Below are 17,394 nucleotides of genomic sequence, written 5' to 3'. Positions count from 1 at the left end.
TTCTCAAATCCCCTTCGGCATCCACTGAATGAAGACAAGAAAGGGATTCTGTAATCTTTATTAGTTGATCAGTCAGCTGACAATGTTTTATGTAATTTACGGACATACAGATTGTCACCTAATCAATTCTATAGAGTCAGTTTTGATGTCCTTTTGATGGAAGGAAATACAACAGTTTCTTCATGCTGCTGCAACAATCACAGGTATTATTCTCTTTTTTTGCTATTGTTATCAATACAACATTCATTTTCATCCTGTCGGGTATTGCGGATATGACATTCACTTCAACAGGTCCACACTTTTGGTAAGTACAATTACAGCATTAGTTAAAGGCAAAACCTACAGCATACAATTGAAAGCAATCTGCTGTGCACCGAAACACATTCACATGCAATAACACAGCATTGCAGTCACTTCATAAATATATTATATGTTTTATAATACATCACACAGAAATATAAACATTTACACACCCCTGATTTGCATACTATGTATATACTATAATTGCTTATATCATTGCCTCTTTGGAAATGCCACCTTTTATAAGTCCCTCTCACTACAAAATAAGTTTTTAAGAACACAGCTTATTTCTGCATTAACAGTCAGCAAGTCATTGACATTACAACTACATTATATGGTACAATCATAGTTAAAATGTATTGCCCACGGCCACCAGTGCCCATAACAGTGCTGCAGCCGATGGTGTGACACAGTAGCGTGGAGCCATTTCCTGAGGCCAATAAAGGAATTAAAACTCCACAGGGGTCAATCAATTTTGACTCCCGTGACTTTTCATGGCTCAGAACACAAGAGCTTCCCCTTCGTACTCTTTCAGTCCGCCAGCTATCTTCAGTACAAAATCTGAAGTATGATCCCCAAAAGCAGAAAGAGGAATTGGAAACGCAGCCGGTATAGCTGCCTTTTTTCTTTCTTTTTTTTTGGTGGGGGGGGTTCAGGTGAAGTACTTGCAGCCGGTGGAGTCAATGAGGCAAGAGTCGGTGCATCTGAGCTGCCCAAAGGATCTGCAGAAGACACACAGTGATTTATAACATATGTCCTAGCTAGGTGTACCTAATAAAGTGGATACTGAGTGTATGTGTGTGGATTCACTCTGAATAGATGTTGTCAGTGAACGTACCCAGGAAGATAGGATTTGCAGGTCTGGTAACCGAAGTCCTTTCCGTCACACTCTTCCATGCCTTCGTGTCGGTAGCCGTCTCCGCAGAACGCCCACTTACAGTCTGAAGGGATGAAGGGAAGGAGATAAAGAGAGCGGAGAGATGGGAGTAAGAGAAAGCAAGGGAGGGAAGGAACAGAGGGGAGAAAGAGAAAGAGAGAGAGAGGAGAAAAGACATTACTAATTGCTTTGGCACTCCTGTGTGTTGCAGTGATGCCAATACAGCATTTTTCTGCTAATTTAATTGAACCGAGAAGTAGAGAGTAAGACAGGTTGACAGAAAGAGAGAGGGTGAGATTAATGAAGCTCCAGTAAGGGCTTTACTATGCTTACTCCTTTTACCCTCTGCCATGTGGCATCAGACTCTAAATGGATATTCTGTAGTTATGCTCTGCAGGGCATCTTGTGTGTGTGTGTGTGTGTGTGAAGGGATGTAGTGGAGGGTAAACTCACCTAAACTCAGTTAATCCACCTCTTTATTTGCAGAATAGAGTTTACCCACCTTTTTAGGCTGACATGAGATGAATTCATACTGTACATCATAGAAAGTAGTATCAAACTGATGCAAGTTATATGATAATAGGGTCTTTTAAGGGGAAAAAGCATAAATTAAATTTTCTGAAAATCTAATTTAATTTTGTTCATAATGATAGTTGTTTGCATTATGAAGATCACTGACTGGAGGTTATAATTTACCCACCTTTTTATTTACCACTACATCACTAAGTGTGTGTGTGTGTGTGTGTGTGTGTGTGTGTGAGTGAGCAAGAGCGACGTGTAACTCACTGAGACAAGCGTCAGTGACGATCTTGTTGCCATCATCACACTCCTCTCCGTGCTGCGCCTGCACCTTCCCGTCCCCACAAGCACCGACTCTCTCCGGCACTTTCTCTGTGGACTGGAACGGCTGGAAGGGCTAGATAAGTTACAAGTAAACAAGCATCGACTCCGCACTTCAGGCACTGAGAAATATCATAGCTTGATAAATTACAGCCTTCAGCACTGGGGTTGTTTGAAAAGCTACAGTGTTACACAGCAAACAGGCTCTGTATTTCACTACTACTGGTTCCAGTACCTGTATGGGCTTCCATCCATCTTTATCTTTGAAGTAGAGGGACCTCTGATCCTTCCTGAATGCTATGGCGTTGTCCATTTGTAGCCGGCTCAGCTCCTCCTCATTGTTTACCACAAATATCTACAAACACACACATACACACACACACACAAAGGTGAAAGTTGATGACTAACGTTTAACAGGTGATCCAGCATTGCCATGCCATGCGGATCAAATATTCAGAGTGAAGCAGTCTTGTGTGAATGCGGTCTTACTGCAGGGACTTTGTTGTAGCTGCCCCGTTGTGTGTAGCTTCCGAAAGGGGTGCTACTTGCCCCTAGAGGGGGATCACACTCACAGTGACCTGGCGGCCCCGGGAGACCCTTCTCTCCCTTCTCCCCTACTAGATAGAGACCTGCAAGACACACACATCAACACACACACGTCTGTATGATGCCTTTATATTACATTATAATAGTATCAGGCTGTGTGTATGTATGTGTGTGTGTGTGTGTGTGTGTGTGTGTGTGTGTTACCTGAAGCAGGTAGACCAGGGGGTCCCGGGTGGCCGTTAGGACCTGGAGGTCCACTGGGGCCCATGACTCCTGGGGATCCACTATGGCCCTTCGTACCCTGCACAAACAAAACAGCATCACAATATTAGAAAATACACACACACACACACACACACACACACACAGACACTGAAGGTGACCTAGATGGCATTGCCACTTGTGCATAGCTGGGATAATCTAGTCCATGGGAAGTGTGTGTGTGTGTGTGTGTGTGTGTGTGTATGTGTGCACGCGCGTTCAAGCATGCATGTGTATATATATATGTGTAGACTCAGAAGATCTAAGACGCCAAAGACCCCTCCGCCCCTACGGAAGTCTATACTTAGAGCTGGAAGTGAGGCTGAGTGACTGAATTAGCCAGAGAGAGGACATAGCTGTCAGTTGTCAGAATGAGGAGCAGCCGAGTGTCAGCGCTCCCCACCGGGGTCAAGTGATGTTGGTGTGTAAAAGTGGGCCGTGCCAGGATGTGTGTGTGAAACGTGTGGAAAATCTGCTGCCAACTGGCTGACCCCTCCTCCACACAGACCCAGGCCTACTACAAGTCAAACACACACACACACACACACATACAATATACTATAAATGCATCCAAACACCCTGTGCACTTGTGCATCCCTCTTCTGTTTCTCTCTTCAACACCTCCTTCAATCCCCCTCTCCTCACCTGTTTGCCCCTCTTCCCCGGTCGTCCGGTGGGTCCTCTCTTCCCTGAGACTCCTGGCTCTCCCTTGGGTCCCAGCTCGCCCTGGGAGAGGAGCAGCGTTGAGAAATACTCAATTTAACGCTAATTTTAGACTTTACTCAGTATTTAATTCTGCTTACCTTCTGTCCGAGCATCCCGGGCAAACCGATGGACCCCTAAATAGAGACAAAATGAGAACAGAAAGTCATTACCTCTATAGAGCAGGGGTTCAGGAGACTCAAATTGGGTAAATTTAATCTCGCTCTAAAGCCAAGCGCTTGTTAAAACATAATAGAAATCTTGCCATGTTGGGTGTGAAAGAAACTTGCTTGTGAACCATTTTGGGTCCCAACCAATAGTTCAACAAACACCAAACATAACTAGGCTGTTAGGGGTTAAATAATACAATGCTTTCCAAAAGAGTTTCTGCAATTGCATCAGTAGAAAAATACATTTCTCTACTAACCTTATCTCCCTTCGGTCCTGTTACTCCGGGGTCGCCACGAGCCCCCTTCCAAGAAAGAGGAGAGAAAGAGCAAATAAAGGATGAAGAAGGTGATTACTGACATACAAGTATGATGGAACATATAAGTCTGGGCTTACCTTCTCTCCTTTGTAGCCGGGCAAACCCTGAGGAGAGGAGTACAAAAGCAGATAAGACAGGAGGAAATCCAATAATCTACATAATAATAATCTAATTAGTACAAAGTAAATGACTGTGTGTATAATGTTGTTAATGTGTGTCCAACCTTTGTCCCTGGTGGTCCCCTCAGTCCTGGTAACCCCATGAGTCCTGGATCCCCTTTCTCGCCCTGAATAAAAACAAATCATATCAAATAAGTCAGTGTTTCCCAACCTTTATGGTGCTGAGGGAGACCAAACTGTTGATTACTTAGACATGTCTAGAGGGAATAGCATGAGACTCACCATGGGTCCCTCAGGACCAGGCCATCCTTGTAGTCCTTGTTTCCCTGGGAGGCCTGGGGCTCCGGTACGACCCTACGGCGACATAACAGTCAGACAGAAGCCAGAGTGCCAGTACTCAGTAAACAATTAGTCAAAAGTGCCTTTGTGTATTTTCTGCTCCCTCTTCATGGAACTCACTGCAAAATGATTTAAAGCTGAAAGAGCCGGTCCCTCACTGAGTTTAAACTGATAATGAAGGATCATGCTGACTCAGTAAGGAGTCGTCTTTGCTTTGTTTAGTCCAGATTTAAGAAGCTGACTCCATGAACCAGCTGGTTTGATATTAGACTAATGTTTTTTGGGGTGCTTATACAGAAAATTGTATCTTGTTTTCTCTTATATGCAATTTTGATTGTATTTTGATCTTATACATTTTGTTTTACTTTGCTCTGTCTTTTATTTGAGTTTGGCTGTATTCTGACTTCATACATTCTTATTGGTTGTTGGTCTGCAACCAATGAGATCCTTAATCTCACTGGGACTAACATGGTTAAATCAAGATTAAATACAAATACATAAAACAATGTCTAATCAATATCAATATCACCTCTTGTGATTTCCTAATCTGACATGGCCGAGGACAAAATTTAGGGTGCAGAGCTTAGAGAATGCCACCGAGAATTTGTTAATTAGAGGACGGGAATAAAACCTCAATTGATCTTGCTCTATCGCCAATTCCCTCCTAGCAGAAGAGCCAAATACATTACGCAATAACCTCACATCTCGGCGACACCTGCACGAGTATCCCGGAGCTGCCTCTCTAGCAGTGTGCTCTCATTTAGCCGCCTGCCATTAAAACTGCAGCCTGTAGAGACGCGGTGGACCTGCTGCTGTGTGGAGTGATTTATCATAGAGAGCGCAGGCACTTAGGGAGATTAGAGTGCAGAAGCGCAGCGCTGGATAGCCTGGATCAGCAGGACCGGACTCCAGTACAAGGGCTAATGGAGCTAGGCCAAGGAAAGGGGGAGAGAGAGGAGGGAGAGGCAGAGGAGAAGGAAAGAAGAGGGGGATGATAGAGAGGAGAGGAGCGGGAGGATGACGGGAGACAGCCGAGGAGGTGATCAGGCTTTGCTATGTGGTTAGAGTGGCTGGTGGGACTAATGTAGCATGACCCATTTAGCGGCTACAGAGGATATTCTGAGCACATCAATAGACAAACCACATCACAGAGATTGAGGATGCGTAGAGGAGACAACAGAGGGAGAGACGGAGAGAGAGAGAGAGAGAGTCCAGATCCCATTATTCCAAGGACGTGCTATATGAAGCAGGGGAACGGGAGAGGGACGAGCGAGGGAACGAGACAGGCAGGAGGGGAGGAGCGGCTCACCTTTGACCCTGGACGTCCAATTTCTCCCTGGAGGAGGACAAATGAGGGGAGAGGAGACGTGGCGCTCATTAGACCGGAGACACACAAGGACACATGCACAAATACTTCTAATAGCAAATGACATTAGAGGTACAGTTCAAGACAGTAGCCTACAAAACAAAACACACACACAAACACACACACAAGCACAAACCTTCTCCCCTTTTGGTCCTCGAATGCCAGGCAATCCACCATGACCCTGAAAAATGAGACCACATTTATATACAGCTCACATAACCCCACTGAGCGCAGGACATTTCTAGAAAGATCAATACTAAAACAGTAATTTTGTTTCATTTCCACGCTTGCTTAACAATATTCCCATCTATTGTCTTAAAATGGTTACAGCAGGCTGACTACACTATCTGATACATGTATGATTTAATCAGACTGGAGAGCAGTGCAGCCACTGTCTTCCTGTCTGAGGCTTCCATCACTGTGTAGCATTTCACTTTTGAACCGGGCCTTACCTCTGGACCGGGGGGTCCTGCAGGTCCTGGAGGTCCAGGGGCGCACCCCGGTACCCCCTCTTTATGTGTTTTCTGCTCCTCTCCTCCATCAACACTTGGCTCTAACATGCCAATGTCACCCTTCAAACACACACACACACACCAAATCCAAGACTTGAGTGTCTTCACAAGAGAGAGTAGGCTTCCAACAAGTGGCCCACTGTGGGCATATACTGTATGTGCTTAATCATATGTGTTTGTGCATTTGTGTATGCACATGTGTATGTGTGTATGTGTGTATGTGTGTGTGTGTGTGTGTGTGTGTGTGTGAACACCTACAGGGCTCCCACGCTTCCACAGCTGAGGCGGCGGAGGGAACAGCGGTGGTGGAGGCGGTGACATGAGACAACAGGGGTCAAACCTCACCGGCTCACCCAGCAACCTGAGAGCTGACAGGCGGACAGATAGTAGTGTGCATCATTGACAATCTATCATGATAAATCACAGTGGTGAAAGGTGTGTGTGCATACAACATGTGCTAGTCCTGATGATCGTTTACACAAAACCAACACACACACCCACACACCCACACACACACACACACACACACACAGCTGCATAACGTACCTGAGCGGGCTGAGAGGATGCTGTCCATGTAAGTGTGATGGGACAGGGCCCATGCAGAACACAGAAGGATGTGGAGGGACACTGCAGTCTTGACCGGGTCCATTCTGCCGGATCACTTTCCCTAAAACACACAACACAAGCTGACACTCATCCACTCACTCCCTGTTGCTGCCTGCTCTCCCTGTGGTTACTGGTAGCTGTCACTTTTCTTTATTCCCTCTTGAGGGTGTCACTATTAATCTCTCCCTCTCCTCTATTCCCCTAAAGCGTCTCTCTCTCTCTCTCTCTCTCTCTCTCTCTCTCTCTCTCTCTCTCTGTCAGCATAAACAGCATAAAACTTGTTGGCGCTCCACACTGCAGCAGATGCAGCCACCGCTGTAATTCCAGCCGTGCACCAACACCCCTCAGCCCCGTGCCAGAATTAGACTGGAGGCCTTTGACTGGCAGGAGTCATAACAACATAGTAAAGCTGTAACAGGTTCATTCACACAGCCATTTACTGATATATTCGCACGCGCAAATGTAGTCTAATGAATCACGATGTATGGTCAGAGACAGTGAATATTTGTGTTTGCAAGAATCATCATGGAATGGAATGGGACCCGAAATACACAGTTTGCATACCCTGAAAAATGAAACACACCAGTCCCGTGTTAAACCACGTGTATTTTTGCAGAAAGCTGCGGCACCGGTTCAGACTGCTACATTCACAGATATGATTTAATATGTCTCCTTGCTCCCGGTCCTCTCACTGTCCAATGAAATATGCCAGCCTTAATTTCATTCCCTACAGATTTAGCAGTGCGCGTCAAGTGGAAACGCAATGTCCACGCACAAGATCTCCCTTACCTTCCACTTGAAATTGTCCCGCACTTCTAGACGCGCTGTCTGGCGCTCCTCTGACCTAAATGAAATGCGTGGCGTGTAGTCCTTCCAACTGTGGCTCCTCTGCCATTTGGCGTGCTCTATCTGGACCGCTAATCAATCTGATCCACTTATCGACCCGTTTCTTTCCTCACTGGTCAATAACAACACAATTGTGGAGGGAGGACCTTTTTCTCCCGGCGCTCCAACGGTGCCCAACAGAAGCCGCTGAGCGGAGCCGACACAGCAGGAGCAGCTTTCCCGGGGCTTGTCTGGATCAATAGGCTATATTTGTTATGTAATCTCTGTGCGGGACGTTTTAAATAAAGCTGATTGAACAACTGGGATGACATTGATACTGTATATCTAGGCTCGTTTGGCACGTTTTTTCTTTCATACCGGTGTTTATGCTCTCTTCTGCAGTGTAATGGCGCCCTCTGCTGGATCTTTCGGTCCATGCACAAGATCATTTGATCATTGCGTCGCATACAGTTAGTGGTGAATAAAAAGGATGGTAAACTAGGATTATCATTATTAGGCCAGGCCAATATAAACAAAAATAAATTACAACATCAATATCAATAAAAATAATAATTTATAATAGGCTATACAATATCCTCATATCACTTTGATAGGCCTACTTACTATTTTGTGTCAGGCTACAAAGTTGAGATTTTTTTTCACAAATAAAACGGTGAGTAAACTGACTTCAGGTGAGTTTACCCTCCACTACATCTCTGATACAATGTCTTGATTTCTGGTGTGCAACATAATTTTGTGCCCCTTCATATTATTTACAAGAAACAAATGAAGAAAGAACAGCGAATACAATATCCAATGAATGTGTCATTTCACAGTTTGAAGTAAAAAAACAACAACAGTCAAGCAGAAGAATAGGTCCACTGAAATATTTTACTCAAGTCAAGGTAAGAGTAGCCTAATTGTCTGACTGGGTCCCTAAGGTCATTTGACAGGTCACTTTCAGTCCAGGGTGTGGGGATGGCTGCTTTTAGCTCACATCAACTCAGGATTGACCGTTTTACTGTAAATGGCAGATCTCACTGTCCTCACTATTATATCTAAAAATAAAAAGTAAAAGTATGGGTAAACATTAAAAACATACTCAAGCTGATGTAAAAGTACAGCCATTTAAAACTATTCAGAAAAGTAACAGTATAAAAAATCTGTCATTGTAACACTCAGTGGTTAAAACAGTGCCAGACTATCCATGCAGCACCAATTAACTCAAACACTTTTTCAATGTCTACCCAACTATAGACTTCATAAAAAAAAACTCAACAAGTAAACACATAGACAGTAGCTTAGCAAGCAGTAGACATGCAATGTAGAAAAATGCACTTTAAAAAGCATATAAAAATGATCAATAGTCATTCCCACAGTAAGAATCAAAGTGGTGAAAATAAGTGCATATAGTTGTGTGCAAGCTGGAAGAAAAGTAGTTTGTTTTTAGATAAAACCCTGAGAAGGCTGCAGCATTTTAAGAGGCCTTGACTGAGAAGTCTCCAGAAAATCCACAAGTTGCAGTAAGGCTGTGACTCATACCATAATTAAAAGCAGTCTCCTACTCACAAAAACATGGCAGCCATGTGGCAGCAATGCAACTATACATGTATAAATCAGACAAAATAAATACAAGACAGCCACCCTCTGTGTTTTCTTTTCTAAATGTATGATGCTTCTGTGTTGTGTGTGTATTCCCACTAGGAGGTAGCGTCCTTTAAATAGGCTATGATATCCTGTCTCTCCCTTTTCTTTCTGATCCCAGCAAAGATCATCTTGGTACCCGGGATGTACTTCTTAGGGTTTTGCAGGTAGATCATCAGAGTATCTTCTCCCCACACTATACCTGGAAAACACACACATGATTTTAAGAATAAAACATCTTATTTTGTGGTGGCAGTGCAATTCATTTGCCTTCTTATGCATCTGCTAACTGTGTTTAGGTGAATGTGGGCCATTTAGGTTTGATCAGCCCATGTTACAGCCAAGCTCAGACTCAGAGAAGGAATTTTGTCAGCGTTATCCTGCCTGTCCAGACCTGCTGCTGTGACTGTTAGACATAAAGATATACAAGTACCAAGCACTCTTCCCAGTTCTATAGCAATGGCCATACATTTATTGCACACACACCTACACAATGCCTCAAAACTGCATTTAGATGAAGGGATGCTAAAACTCTCCATTACATTGTTTATGGTGGTTTACCAGCTAATTTAGAAAGGGTGTCCAACCCCACCCATTCAGTGGTAAGGGAAACTCTCTCTGTCTCTCATTCTCTCTCTCTCTCTCTCTCAGCACTAGTTTATCTTAAATGCATAAACTGCATCTCCTCCTCCACCTCCATCTCCATGCTCTCTTTCTTCTAATTTGCATCAAATTTTTATTGTTGCTTCTCAACCAGTTAGCTATTTTGCGTAGGGCCTATACAAACAAAAACAATCAAGAAATTACAACAAATCAAAAAGCAGAATCAACATAAACCAAGAGTGGACTCTGTTCAGTTTGGACTCCCTGTGGAATAGAGAGCCATACTATTCAGCAATCCTCCACCTACTCCCATGGCGTGGATCTACCCATTCTCACCTGAGCTCACTCCTTATGATTGCCTACCCACCCATTTCCTTTGTTCTGGCTGGCAGCAACAATAACACTCTGTACCTGTGCTTCAGATACACACCTATGATTGTGCGTGATTAAAATTAAACCCATAACCGTCCCACGCCTCATCATCTTCCATTGCTCTACATGTGTGCATGGTGGCAACAAATGGCTTAAACAGATACGGCAGTTGTCCTCCTTACATTCTTACCGATGTACCCATGGTGATGCTCAAACCCCTGTGAACTAATCCCAGAGACTCTACACTCCCAGAGTCATTGGCCGAGAGCCGACCCCAACCTGCAAGCTTGTTGGAGTGAAGGAATCAACTCTTTTGGGGTTGAACCTCCACCACTAGCCTCTGCAGTGATGCATACCCTTGTCGATGTTGGCCTGTGTGTAGGAGTAGCCGGGGGACTGGCCCGTCTTCCTGCCAAACAGGCCCCACAGGTTGGGTCCCACCTTGTGGCGCCCCCCCTCGTCCACTGTGTGACACTGGGAACATTTCTGGACAAACGACTTCTTCCCTTTCTTGATGTCCCCCATGACCAGCAGCTAGGAGGGAAGAGGAAGAAATAACAGTCGGTACAAATGTATTACAGTTACAGAACACACAACATTCATTCATGTACTACAGAACTGATAGAAAGACTGCCTACTAGACAGACATGGGAGTGGCGTAGGCCTAAGTTTGAAACTCTTTTAGGCAGCCTTGCCAATGAGCAATAACTATGTAGCCCATTACTCAGTCAGGGCAACAGATATATACGATAATGTTATTCACTCACAGGAAGAAAAGGTGAATTTAGCAAGTTGCTGTAGGGAAATGTAGTCTACAATGAAACACTTAAAAAATGCCGGTAGGCTACATAAGATAATGCACTTCCGGATTGATTTGAAATAAGTCATGATACATAGGCTATAGTTTGATTGCCTTCTTATGTCCAGAGCTTAAAAGAAAAACACATAGTCCTAAACTTGCCTGCTAGGAAGAAGTAGCCGAACCGGCCAGTGTTTACAGTAGCTACAGCAGAAAGGAAAGAAGACGTTGTTTGTTTACTAGTTCTGGCGCCCGTAGTTTTCCTATAGGCTACATTTTGGAAACACAGCAAAACTAGAAGGGCACTCAGAGAGCGCAGACCTCCGCCAAGGTTCGTGCTATTATTGCCTGTTCGTGAGTCGGATCCGGATCCGCTCCAAAAATTTAATGGGTTCTTCCTTGGCCCATGCTACACCCTTCCACGAAGTTTCATGAAAATCGGGCCAGTAGTTTTTCCATAATCCTGCTAACAGACAAACAAACAAACGGCACCGAAAACATAACCTCCTTGGCGGAGGTAACTAGTGGCTACAGGAATGTTACGGTGATACCACAGGAGTTACAAAATAGCATAAAGTAGCCTAAGATAAGGTCTCTATAACTTTTACCACAGATCAACAAACTACTTTTCCACAGCAATATTAAAGTGACTTTTCGTTTAGGCTTTTGGAATTAGGCTACAACAACCAATAGTAGCCTACTCATAACTCACAACATTAAAAGCTTACCTGAGTCAGGATAGTAGTTCAGGTAGAAATTAACTTACTTCTGTGGTTGTAAATTAGTAGTTTGAAAAGAGTAAATTATTGCACCGACGTTTCAAGAACAAGAACACTACCGGACTCGACCCACAAGAAAAACTTCTCAGATTTCAGAAGAGAAATAGGCGGCGATTAACTGTGTGTGTGTGGGGAAAAAGCAACATAATAGTGCGTGAATTACGCAACACAGTGAAGAAGATGCCAGCTATGCAGGTCACACCCAGTTTGTTTCCAAAGGTAGGAAAAGCATGTTTGAAATCACCAGGAAGTATAACAGGGATGCAGCTGGAGGGAAACAAGCAGATGTTTTATTTCAAAGCAAATTAAAACATGCCAGCTTTTGCTTCTTGCACTTTCCGATGCGTTTTTTTTTTTTTTTTGCCATGGATCATAAAGAGGTGCGCCTGCGTGTCCGTGACTCAGTGAAAGTACTGGTGGTTGAGGCTGTAGAACAAGTGTTTCCTCCCGGTTTGCTTACTGTCACGGAGATCTGGCACCCCGCCTTTCACAGCGTCGCGGAATTGCTTGTGGGTGTCACTCAAGGTGAAGGAGTCCTGGAGGCCCCGTAGAGCTGACCGGGCCCTCCTGTACCCTGGAGCCCCCAACCCACCTCCTGTCTGACGCCCCTCCATGCAGTCAGGCTGAGAGCGGATGTAGGGAAACTTCAGCTGGCTCCCTCCATCTCCATAATAACCCAACTGGACCTCCATACCGTCTGGTTCTGGTGGGCGGGATGGGTCAGTTCTCAGATTTTGGCATTCACATGTTCCTTCTTCAGAATTGCAGGTGGCACACCAGAGCTGAGCAGAGTGGTTGCTGTCAGGATGTGACAGGTTGCCAGGTTGGTGGGAGTTAAGATGGTATTTGCTCTCCAGGGGCCTTTGTCCCTGCAGGAGCCTCGCATTACGTCCATGTGTTGGGTGTGCAGGGACCAGGACGGGATGGGAGCGAACCCTCTGAAAGATCACAGCAAGAACACACACTGGTTGGGTGTTTGAGGGCGAAGCGAGCCCAGAAAAAAATTCATGTGGAGAAGAATGTCTGCCAAGGTGAATAAATGTTCAGTATCATACCAGATAGGGACTGGGCTTTCCAAGAGCTGCTTCAGTTAGTCTCTCATGCAGGTCATCCAGTTGTACAGGGTTAGCAGGCCCATTACCTACCATACACACACATACACACCAAGACAAGAGGTATATTACATGTGTGTGTTTGTCAGTGAGTGTGTAGGGGCCAGGTGGCTACAGTACAGGTGTATGTGTGCGTATGTGAACTATAGTTTGGCGAACACCAATACAAATATTTTTGGATTGAATATTGGATATTTAAACTTGGAGAGGTGGAAAATCCTGTAAAGCAGCTTTTAGACCATGGGACACTAAAACTGTCCACTGAAACCCAGAATAATAACAATAAGAGAGTAAAACCTTATACATACTTGATACTTGTGTGGAATCTGATCAAAATGTCGTATTAGAATCATAAATTATGTTAAGAGCTTCCAGTGAATTGATCAATTCTACAATAAATATGTAATCAAACTGCATCATATCCATCATATCAGACACACAGATATATCAGTGTAACCCCAGTATGAACATGGGTGTTGTCCTTGTACCTGTGTAGTGGAGCTGGTAGGAGCTGAGCATGTGTGTCCTCTCCAGGTTGTGGAGCATGTTAGCTGTGCGGTGGCTCAACGTTAAGTCCCAGTCTCTCCGAGTTGGGTTGGGGAACATCGTTTTAGGTGGAGACGGGTAGAACACCTCCCTCTCTTTGCTCACACACTTTGGGAACTACAGAAGATTTTGATCATGAAGAAAATGTAAGACCCAGAACATTGCAGTCACACTGGTAAAACAATTAGATGACAGTGAGGGGTATTTGGGGGTATTTGGACACCTGAGGAAAAGAAGTCCTCCTTAAAACAAACACTTAGCTACTGTGGAGGAATACTGTCAGTTATCTGTCTCTTTATGTTCTATGCTCAATCATCAACTGGACTGGATATGAAGAGTTTTATTCAAAAATGAGATATCCACCATTTGAAACCAGTGAAATGCATTACAAAATGATTCATAGCACAAAATTGAAACTTAAGACTGTTGTGTACAAACAGACATAGGAAGAGTTGTGTTTTTCATACAAAGTGGAACTAAAATGCCACTGTACATTTGTTACTCCCCCGTGCCCCACCACATTGTCGATGCCAATATCCAATGTCCCATGGTTATTCATCATAGCTCCCCACATCTCCTCTCACCTCATAGAAACCATGCTGACCTGGCCAGCACACTGCCTGCTTCTTAGTTTGCATCGTCCGATCGATCACCTCATGACGGAAAGGCTTCTCACCTGCTGATCAACAAGGTACCTTTGTAGTGATTTAGAAACTTACTCAGCCATTTTCCCCCTTTTCACCATCTGTGTATGTTTGTCTACTTGTCTCTCTATCTGCTTTTTTGTCCCTCTCCCCGTGTGTATGTTCACATGCCCACAATAATCTAATTATTCACCTTCCTTTGATTAAAAGCATAATTTGATTTGGCTGTTTGCACGCAAAGATTCCTACGGCGTCCAATCTTGCATCCTGCAATTACTGATGGAATGGATCGTTGTATACTATTGGCAACAGGCAACATCAATCAAGTCCTTCCTGTCATTAACTGCAGTTGAATTGCTCTCTTGGTATTTCTGTTGGTGCCACATTACCCAGTGCTGAGAATCAAGTGTTGGATGTAAACAAAGACAGTAGCTGTAAAAGGTAACAGCTTGAATGTGCAGGCAAGTGTTGCAACGTATGAAAACACCTTCATACAGGCTTTTCTATGAGGTTTACATGTCCAAACAACTCTCCAGTAATATGAGTAATATCACTAGGCCTACTCCCCATGTCTTAATCACAGTATTCATACTTTGTGTGTGACTGTTAACTGCTAGATAATAGGATCTCAACGTTGGTGTGTATGTAAAAGTAGCCTGTCAGTCTGCTGTTGGTCTTTTTGTGAACAATATCTTTCATGTTTCAACGTGTCTCCCTCACCCCCACCCCCTCTTCATACACACCTTTCCCTTTGGACAGGACGATGATGTGGTCAGTGCCAGGTGGTTTCTTTCTTGCCTTCAGTCCAGACTCGGGCTCATCTGGACAGCAGAAAGACGGGAACATGGCACAGCGGGAGATGTGGGACTGATAGGGGTGTTCCCTGGGCACTGGCACCTTTATCTGCCTCTCACTGGGAGAAAGGTATGCAGTTAGATACACAGAGAGATGTGTAGGGAGCTAAATACTTGGTACTTTATTGATCACATTCAAGGGAAATTTTATTGTTGCAGCAGCAACGCACACTTGAGAAATAAGATAAGATAAGATATCACTTTATTAATCCCCTTGGGGAAATTTGGGAATAGTACACAACATAACAAAGCGCTGTAAGTAACAGAAAGCAATACATAAGAAACAATAGGAATTTTACTCAACAACATTTTCCATAAAATATTATCCTAAAATCTAAAATTCAATTCCACTAAATCCTAAAAAAATAATTAAAAAAATAAAAAAATAAAACATTCTAATAAACAGTATTCTGTGCTCTGCCTTTCATTCATCATCATCATTTGTATTGCCATGAAATGAAAAAAAAAACAAACACTATAAAATGTACTGAGTCCTCCTGATTTGTACCCCCTCTGCTCTGAAAACAAGTGGCAGCTCACCTGAGGTTGACCTCTGATGGTTTGGGAACTCTGTGAAAGGAAAGGAAAATGCCTCAGTGAAGACTTAGACTTGGTTTCTGTCTCCATCTAGTGGTCAGTTACTGTACTGAATGGCTCAATCAAATCCTAATGTCAGCTGGATCTGCTGTATTTGGTGCACTGCTACTTACAATTGGTCATTGATGCGGACACGGCTTTTCCTCAAGGTGGTTATGTCATAGAGCTGTGGTAGCACTACATCCCTTTGAGAACGCATGCACACACACACACACGTACACACACACACACACACACACACACACACACACACGCATACACAGGCACACATAGCACACACAGGATTTTGATCAGATTTTCTTCTTTGTGCGTGATTGTACCTTCTGATGTTTGTTAATTGATTTTGAAGGATGTAATGGTTATCATTAGAAAGGTAATAAGAGGATTCTCTTAGTACTCAGGTAAAGTGCTTCCTCTGTAGTCATGGTGTTGATGTCCTTTTATCATGGCTGGTTGCTTCTCTGTGTTTCTGTACTGGCTGCTTCTCTGTGTTTGAGTACTGTTCCTTGTAGGGAGAGAGAGCCTAGAGACAACACACTGCATTATACACTTCTGTTGTTATGAAGGAGAGAGAGAGAAAGACAGAGAGAAAGTGAGAGAGATGACTATGTGTGTTTGACTTAGTATGTTTGGTTAGTGAATCCTAGTTTGATAGTTTAATAGTCAATCAATTAAAGGAACATTAAGTAATCTATGACTTTTATCGACCTCTATCTGCGACTAACAACACTGGCTTACAGTGGCCTGTACTGGACACAAATATAAAAGTCACATTTTCACAATAGAACAAGTTAGTCTGCTAATTAGAGCAGAGATCCAACAAAGATGTCTAGTGAAGAGGTTGTTTATTGTGTTCTTTGTGTTATTTATTGTGTGGTCAGAAAGTGAGGTTTGAAAGCCAGAAATCTCAGCATTTTGGCAAAGTAATTGTTGAATAATTGGTATTGATCAACAACCATATCGAACCCCTGCAGATATATTATGGTTATTTTGTGCTATGGGACAGTGAAAATCTTCCTTAATGCATCCTCAATCAATCAATCATTCATTCAATCAATCAATCAATCAATCAATCAACCAGCCAATCAATCAATCAATCAATCAATCAATCAATCAATCAATCAATCAGTTAAAATAACATTTGCTCATTCGGTGGTCTTATGGAAACTGTCTTCCTGATACCTGGGCAGTGCTGTGTGCAGGTCCAGGTGGCTCTCTGTGGTGGTCAGGCAGGTCAGAGTCACAGCAGCTGTCCCATGTGGAGAGGAGGAGGATCTGGGAGCCGGGGCAGACCCTACCTGTAGGAAGGGCATGTAGTCATCCTCAGATAAGTTCCCAGTGAAGGGGAGGTGGTAGGGAGCTGGACTTAAAGGAGCTGGATGAAAGGTGGAAGCTTCCTTGTGCTTCAGGCTGGTAACGGTGTCCTGGGTCGTTGTGCAGGCCATGGCAATGGTCCTTCAAGGAAAACATCAGTTTTGTTCACTTTTTAGCTTATTTTCTTCATTGCATTTCTATTTTATATTATCTGTGGGCCATTTACAATCGCATGGGTATGTTGCTATAATTTGGGGCAAAGTCACTTTATTTCACATAATGTAGAAAGGCATTTCTTGTGTAGGACAAGGTTCGTAACAACAAAGGTAAGCTCTGACTTGTGTTACAGA

General features: G+C 43.7%; 2 protein-coding genes across 5 annotated transcripts; both read right to left on the bottom strand.

Annotated features, from left to right (window-relative positions):
- Positions 1-904: 904 nt before the first annotated feature.
- LOC139927202 (uncharacterized) lies at positions 905-8,216 on the bottom strand. The gene is made up of 18 exons (XM_071919255.2): positions 7,100-8,216; positions 6,896-7,063; positions 6,608-6,717; positions 6,290-6,409; positions 5,974-6,018; positions 5,781-5,807; positions 4,415-4,486; positions 4,237-4,299; positions 4,091-4,117; positions 3,954-3,998; positions 3,628-3,663; positions 3,470-3,550; positions 2,768-2,864; positions 2,507-2,646; positions 2,253-2,372; positions 1,964-2,093; positions 1,139-1,241; positions 905-1,022 (listed from the first exon to the last, which is right to left on the bottom strand). Exons 2-18 carry the CDS (start codon positions 6,996-6,998, stop codon positions 953-955), a joined length of 1,389 nt encoding a protein of 462 aa, XP_071775356.1. The 5' UTR covers positions 6,999-7,063; positions 7,100-8,216; the 3' UTR covers positions 905-952.
- An 859-nt stretch (positions 8,217-9,075) lies between these two features.
- On the bottom strand, positions 9,076-12,125 carry LOC139927210 (cytochrome c). 4 transcript variants are annotated; one of them, XM_078290309.1, is made up of 4 exons: positions 11,927-12,125; positions 11,361-11,402; positions 10,756-10,933; positions 9,076-9,626 (listed from the first exon to the last, which is right to left on the bottom strand). In XM_078290309.1, exons 3-4 carry the CDS (start codon positions 10,922-10,924, stop codon positions 9,481-9,483), a joined length of 315 nt encoding a protein of 104 aa, XP_078146435.1. In that variant the 5' UTR covers positions 10,925-10,933; positions 11,361-11,402; positions 11,927-12,125; the 3' UTR covers positions 9,076-9,480. The 4 variants fall into 4 exon arrangements, with proteins under 4 accessions (XP_078146435.1, XP_078146436.1, XP_071775366.1 ...); XM_078290310.1 differs by having other exon boundaries at positions 11,965-12,103; XM_071919265.2 differs by lacking the exon at positions 11,361-11,402.
- Between the last annotated feature and the right edge of the window lie 5,269 nt (positions 12,126-17,394).

The sequence above is a fragment of the Centroberyx gerrardi genome, chromosome 19 (genome assembly GCF_048128805.1).
Source record: "Centroberyx gerrardi isolate f3 chromosome 19, fCenGer3.hap1.cur.20231027, whole genome shotgun sequence".
NCBI lineage: Eukaryota > Metazoa > Chordata > Actinopteri > Beryciformes > Berycidae > Centroberyx > Centroberyx gerrardi.
Note: the sequence above shows the minus strand (reverse complement) of the source record. Positions and strands in the feature narration are given on the sequence as shown.

Coding starts and splice junctions, on each gene's coding strand:
- LOC139927202 (XM_071919255.2), bottom strand. CDS start 6,998: ATGGACCCGGTCAAGACTGCAGTGTCCCTCCACATCCTTCTGTGTTCT. Junction 6,410..6,607: donor TGTGGAAGCGTGGGAGCCCT/GTAGGTGTTCAC, acceptor GTGTGTTTGAAG/GGTGACATTGGCATGTTAGA. Junction 2,373..2,506: donor GCTACAACAAAGTCCCTGCA/GTAAGACCGCAT, acceptor GTGTGTTTGTAG/ATATTTGTGGTAAACAATGA.
- LOC139927210 (XM_078290309.1), bottom strand. CDS start 10,924: ATGGGGGACATCAAGAAAGGGAAGAAGTCGTTTGTCCAGAAATGTTCC. Junction 9,627..10,755: donor ACAGGCCAACATCGACAAGG/GTATGCATCACT, acceptor TGTGTTTTCCAG/GTATAGTGTGGGGAGAAGAT.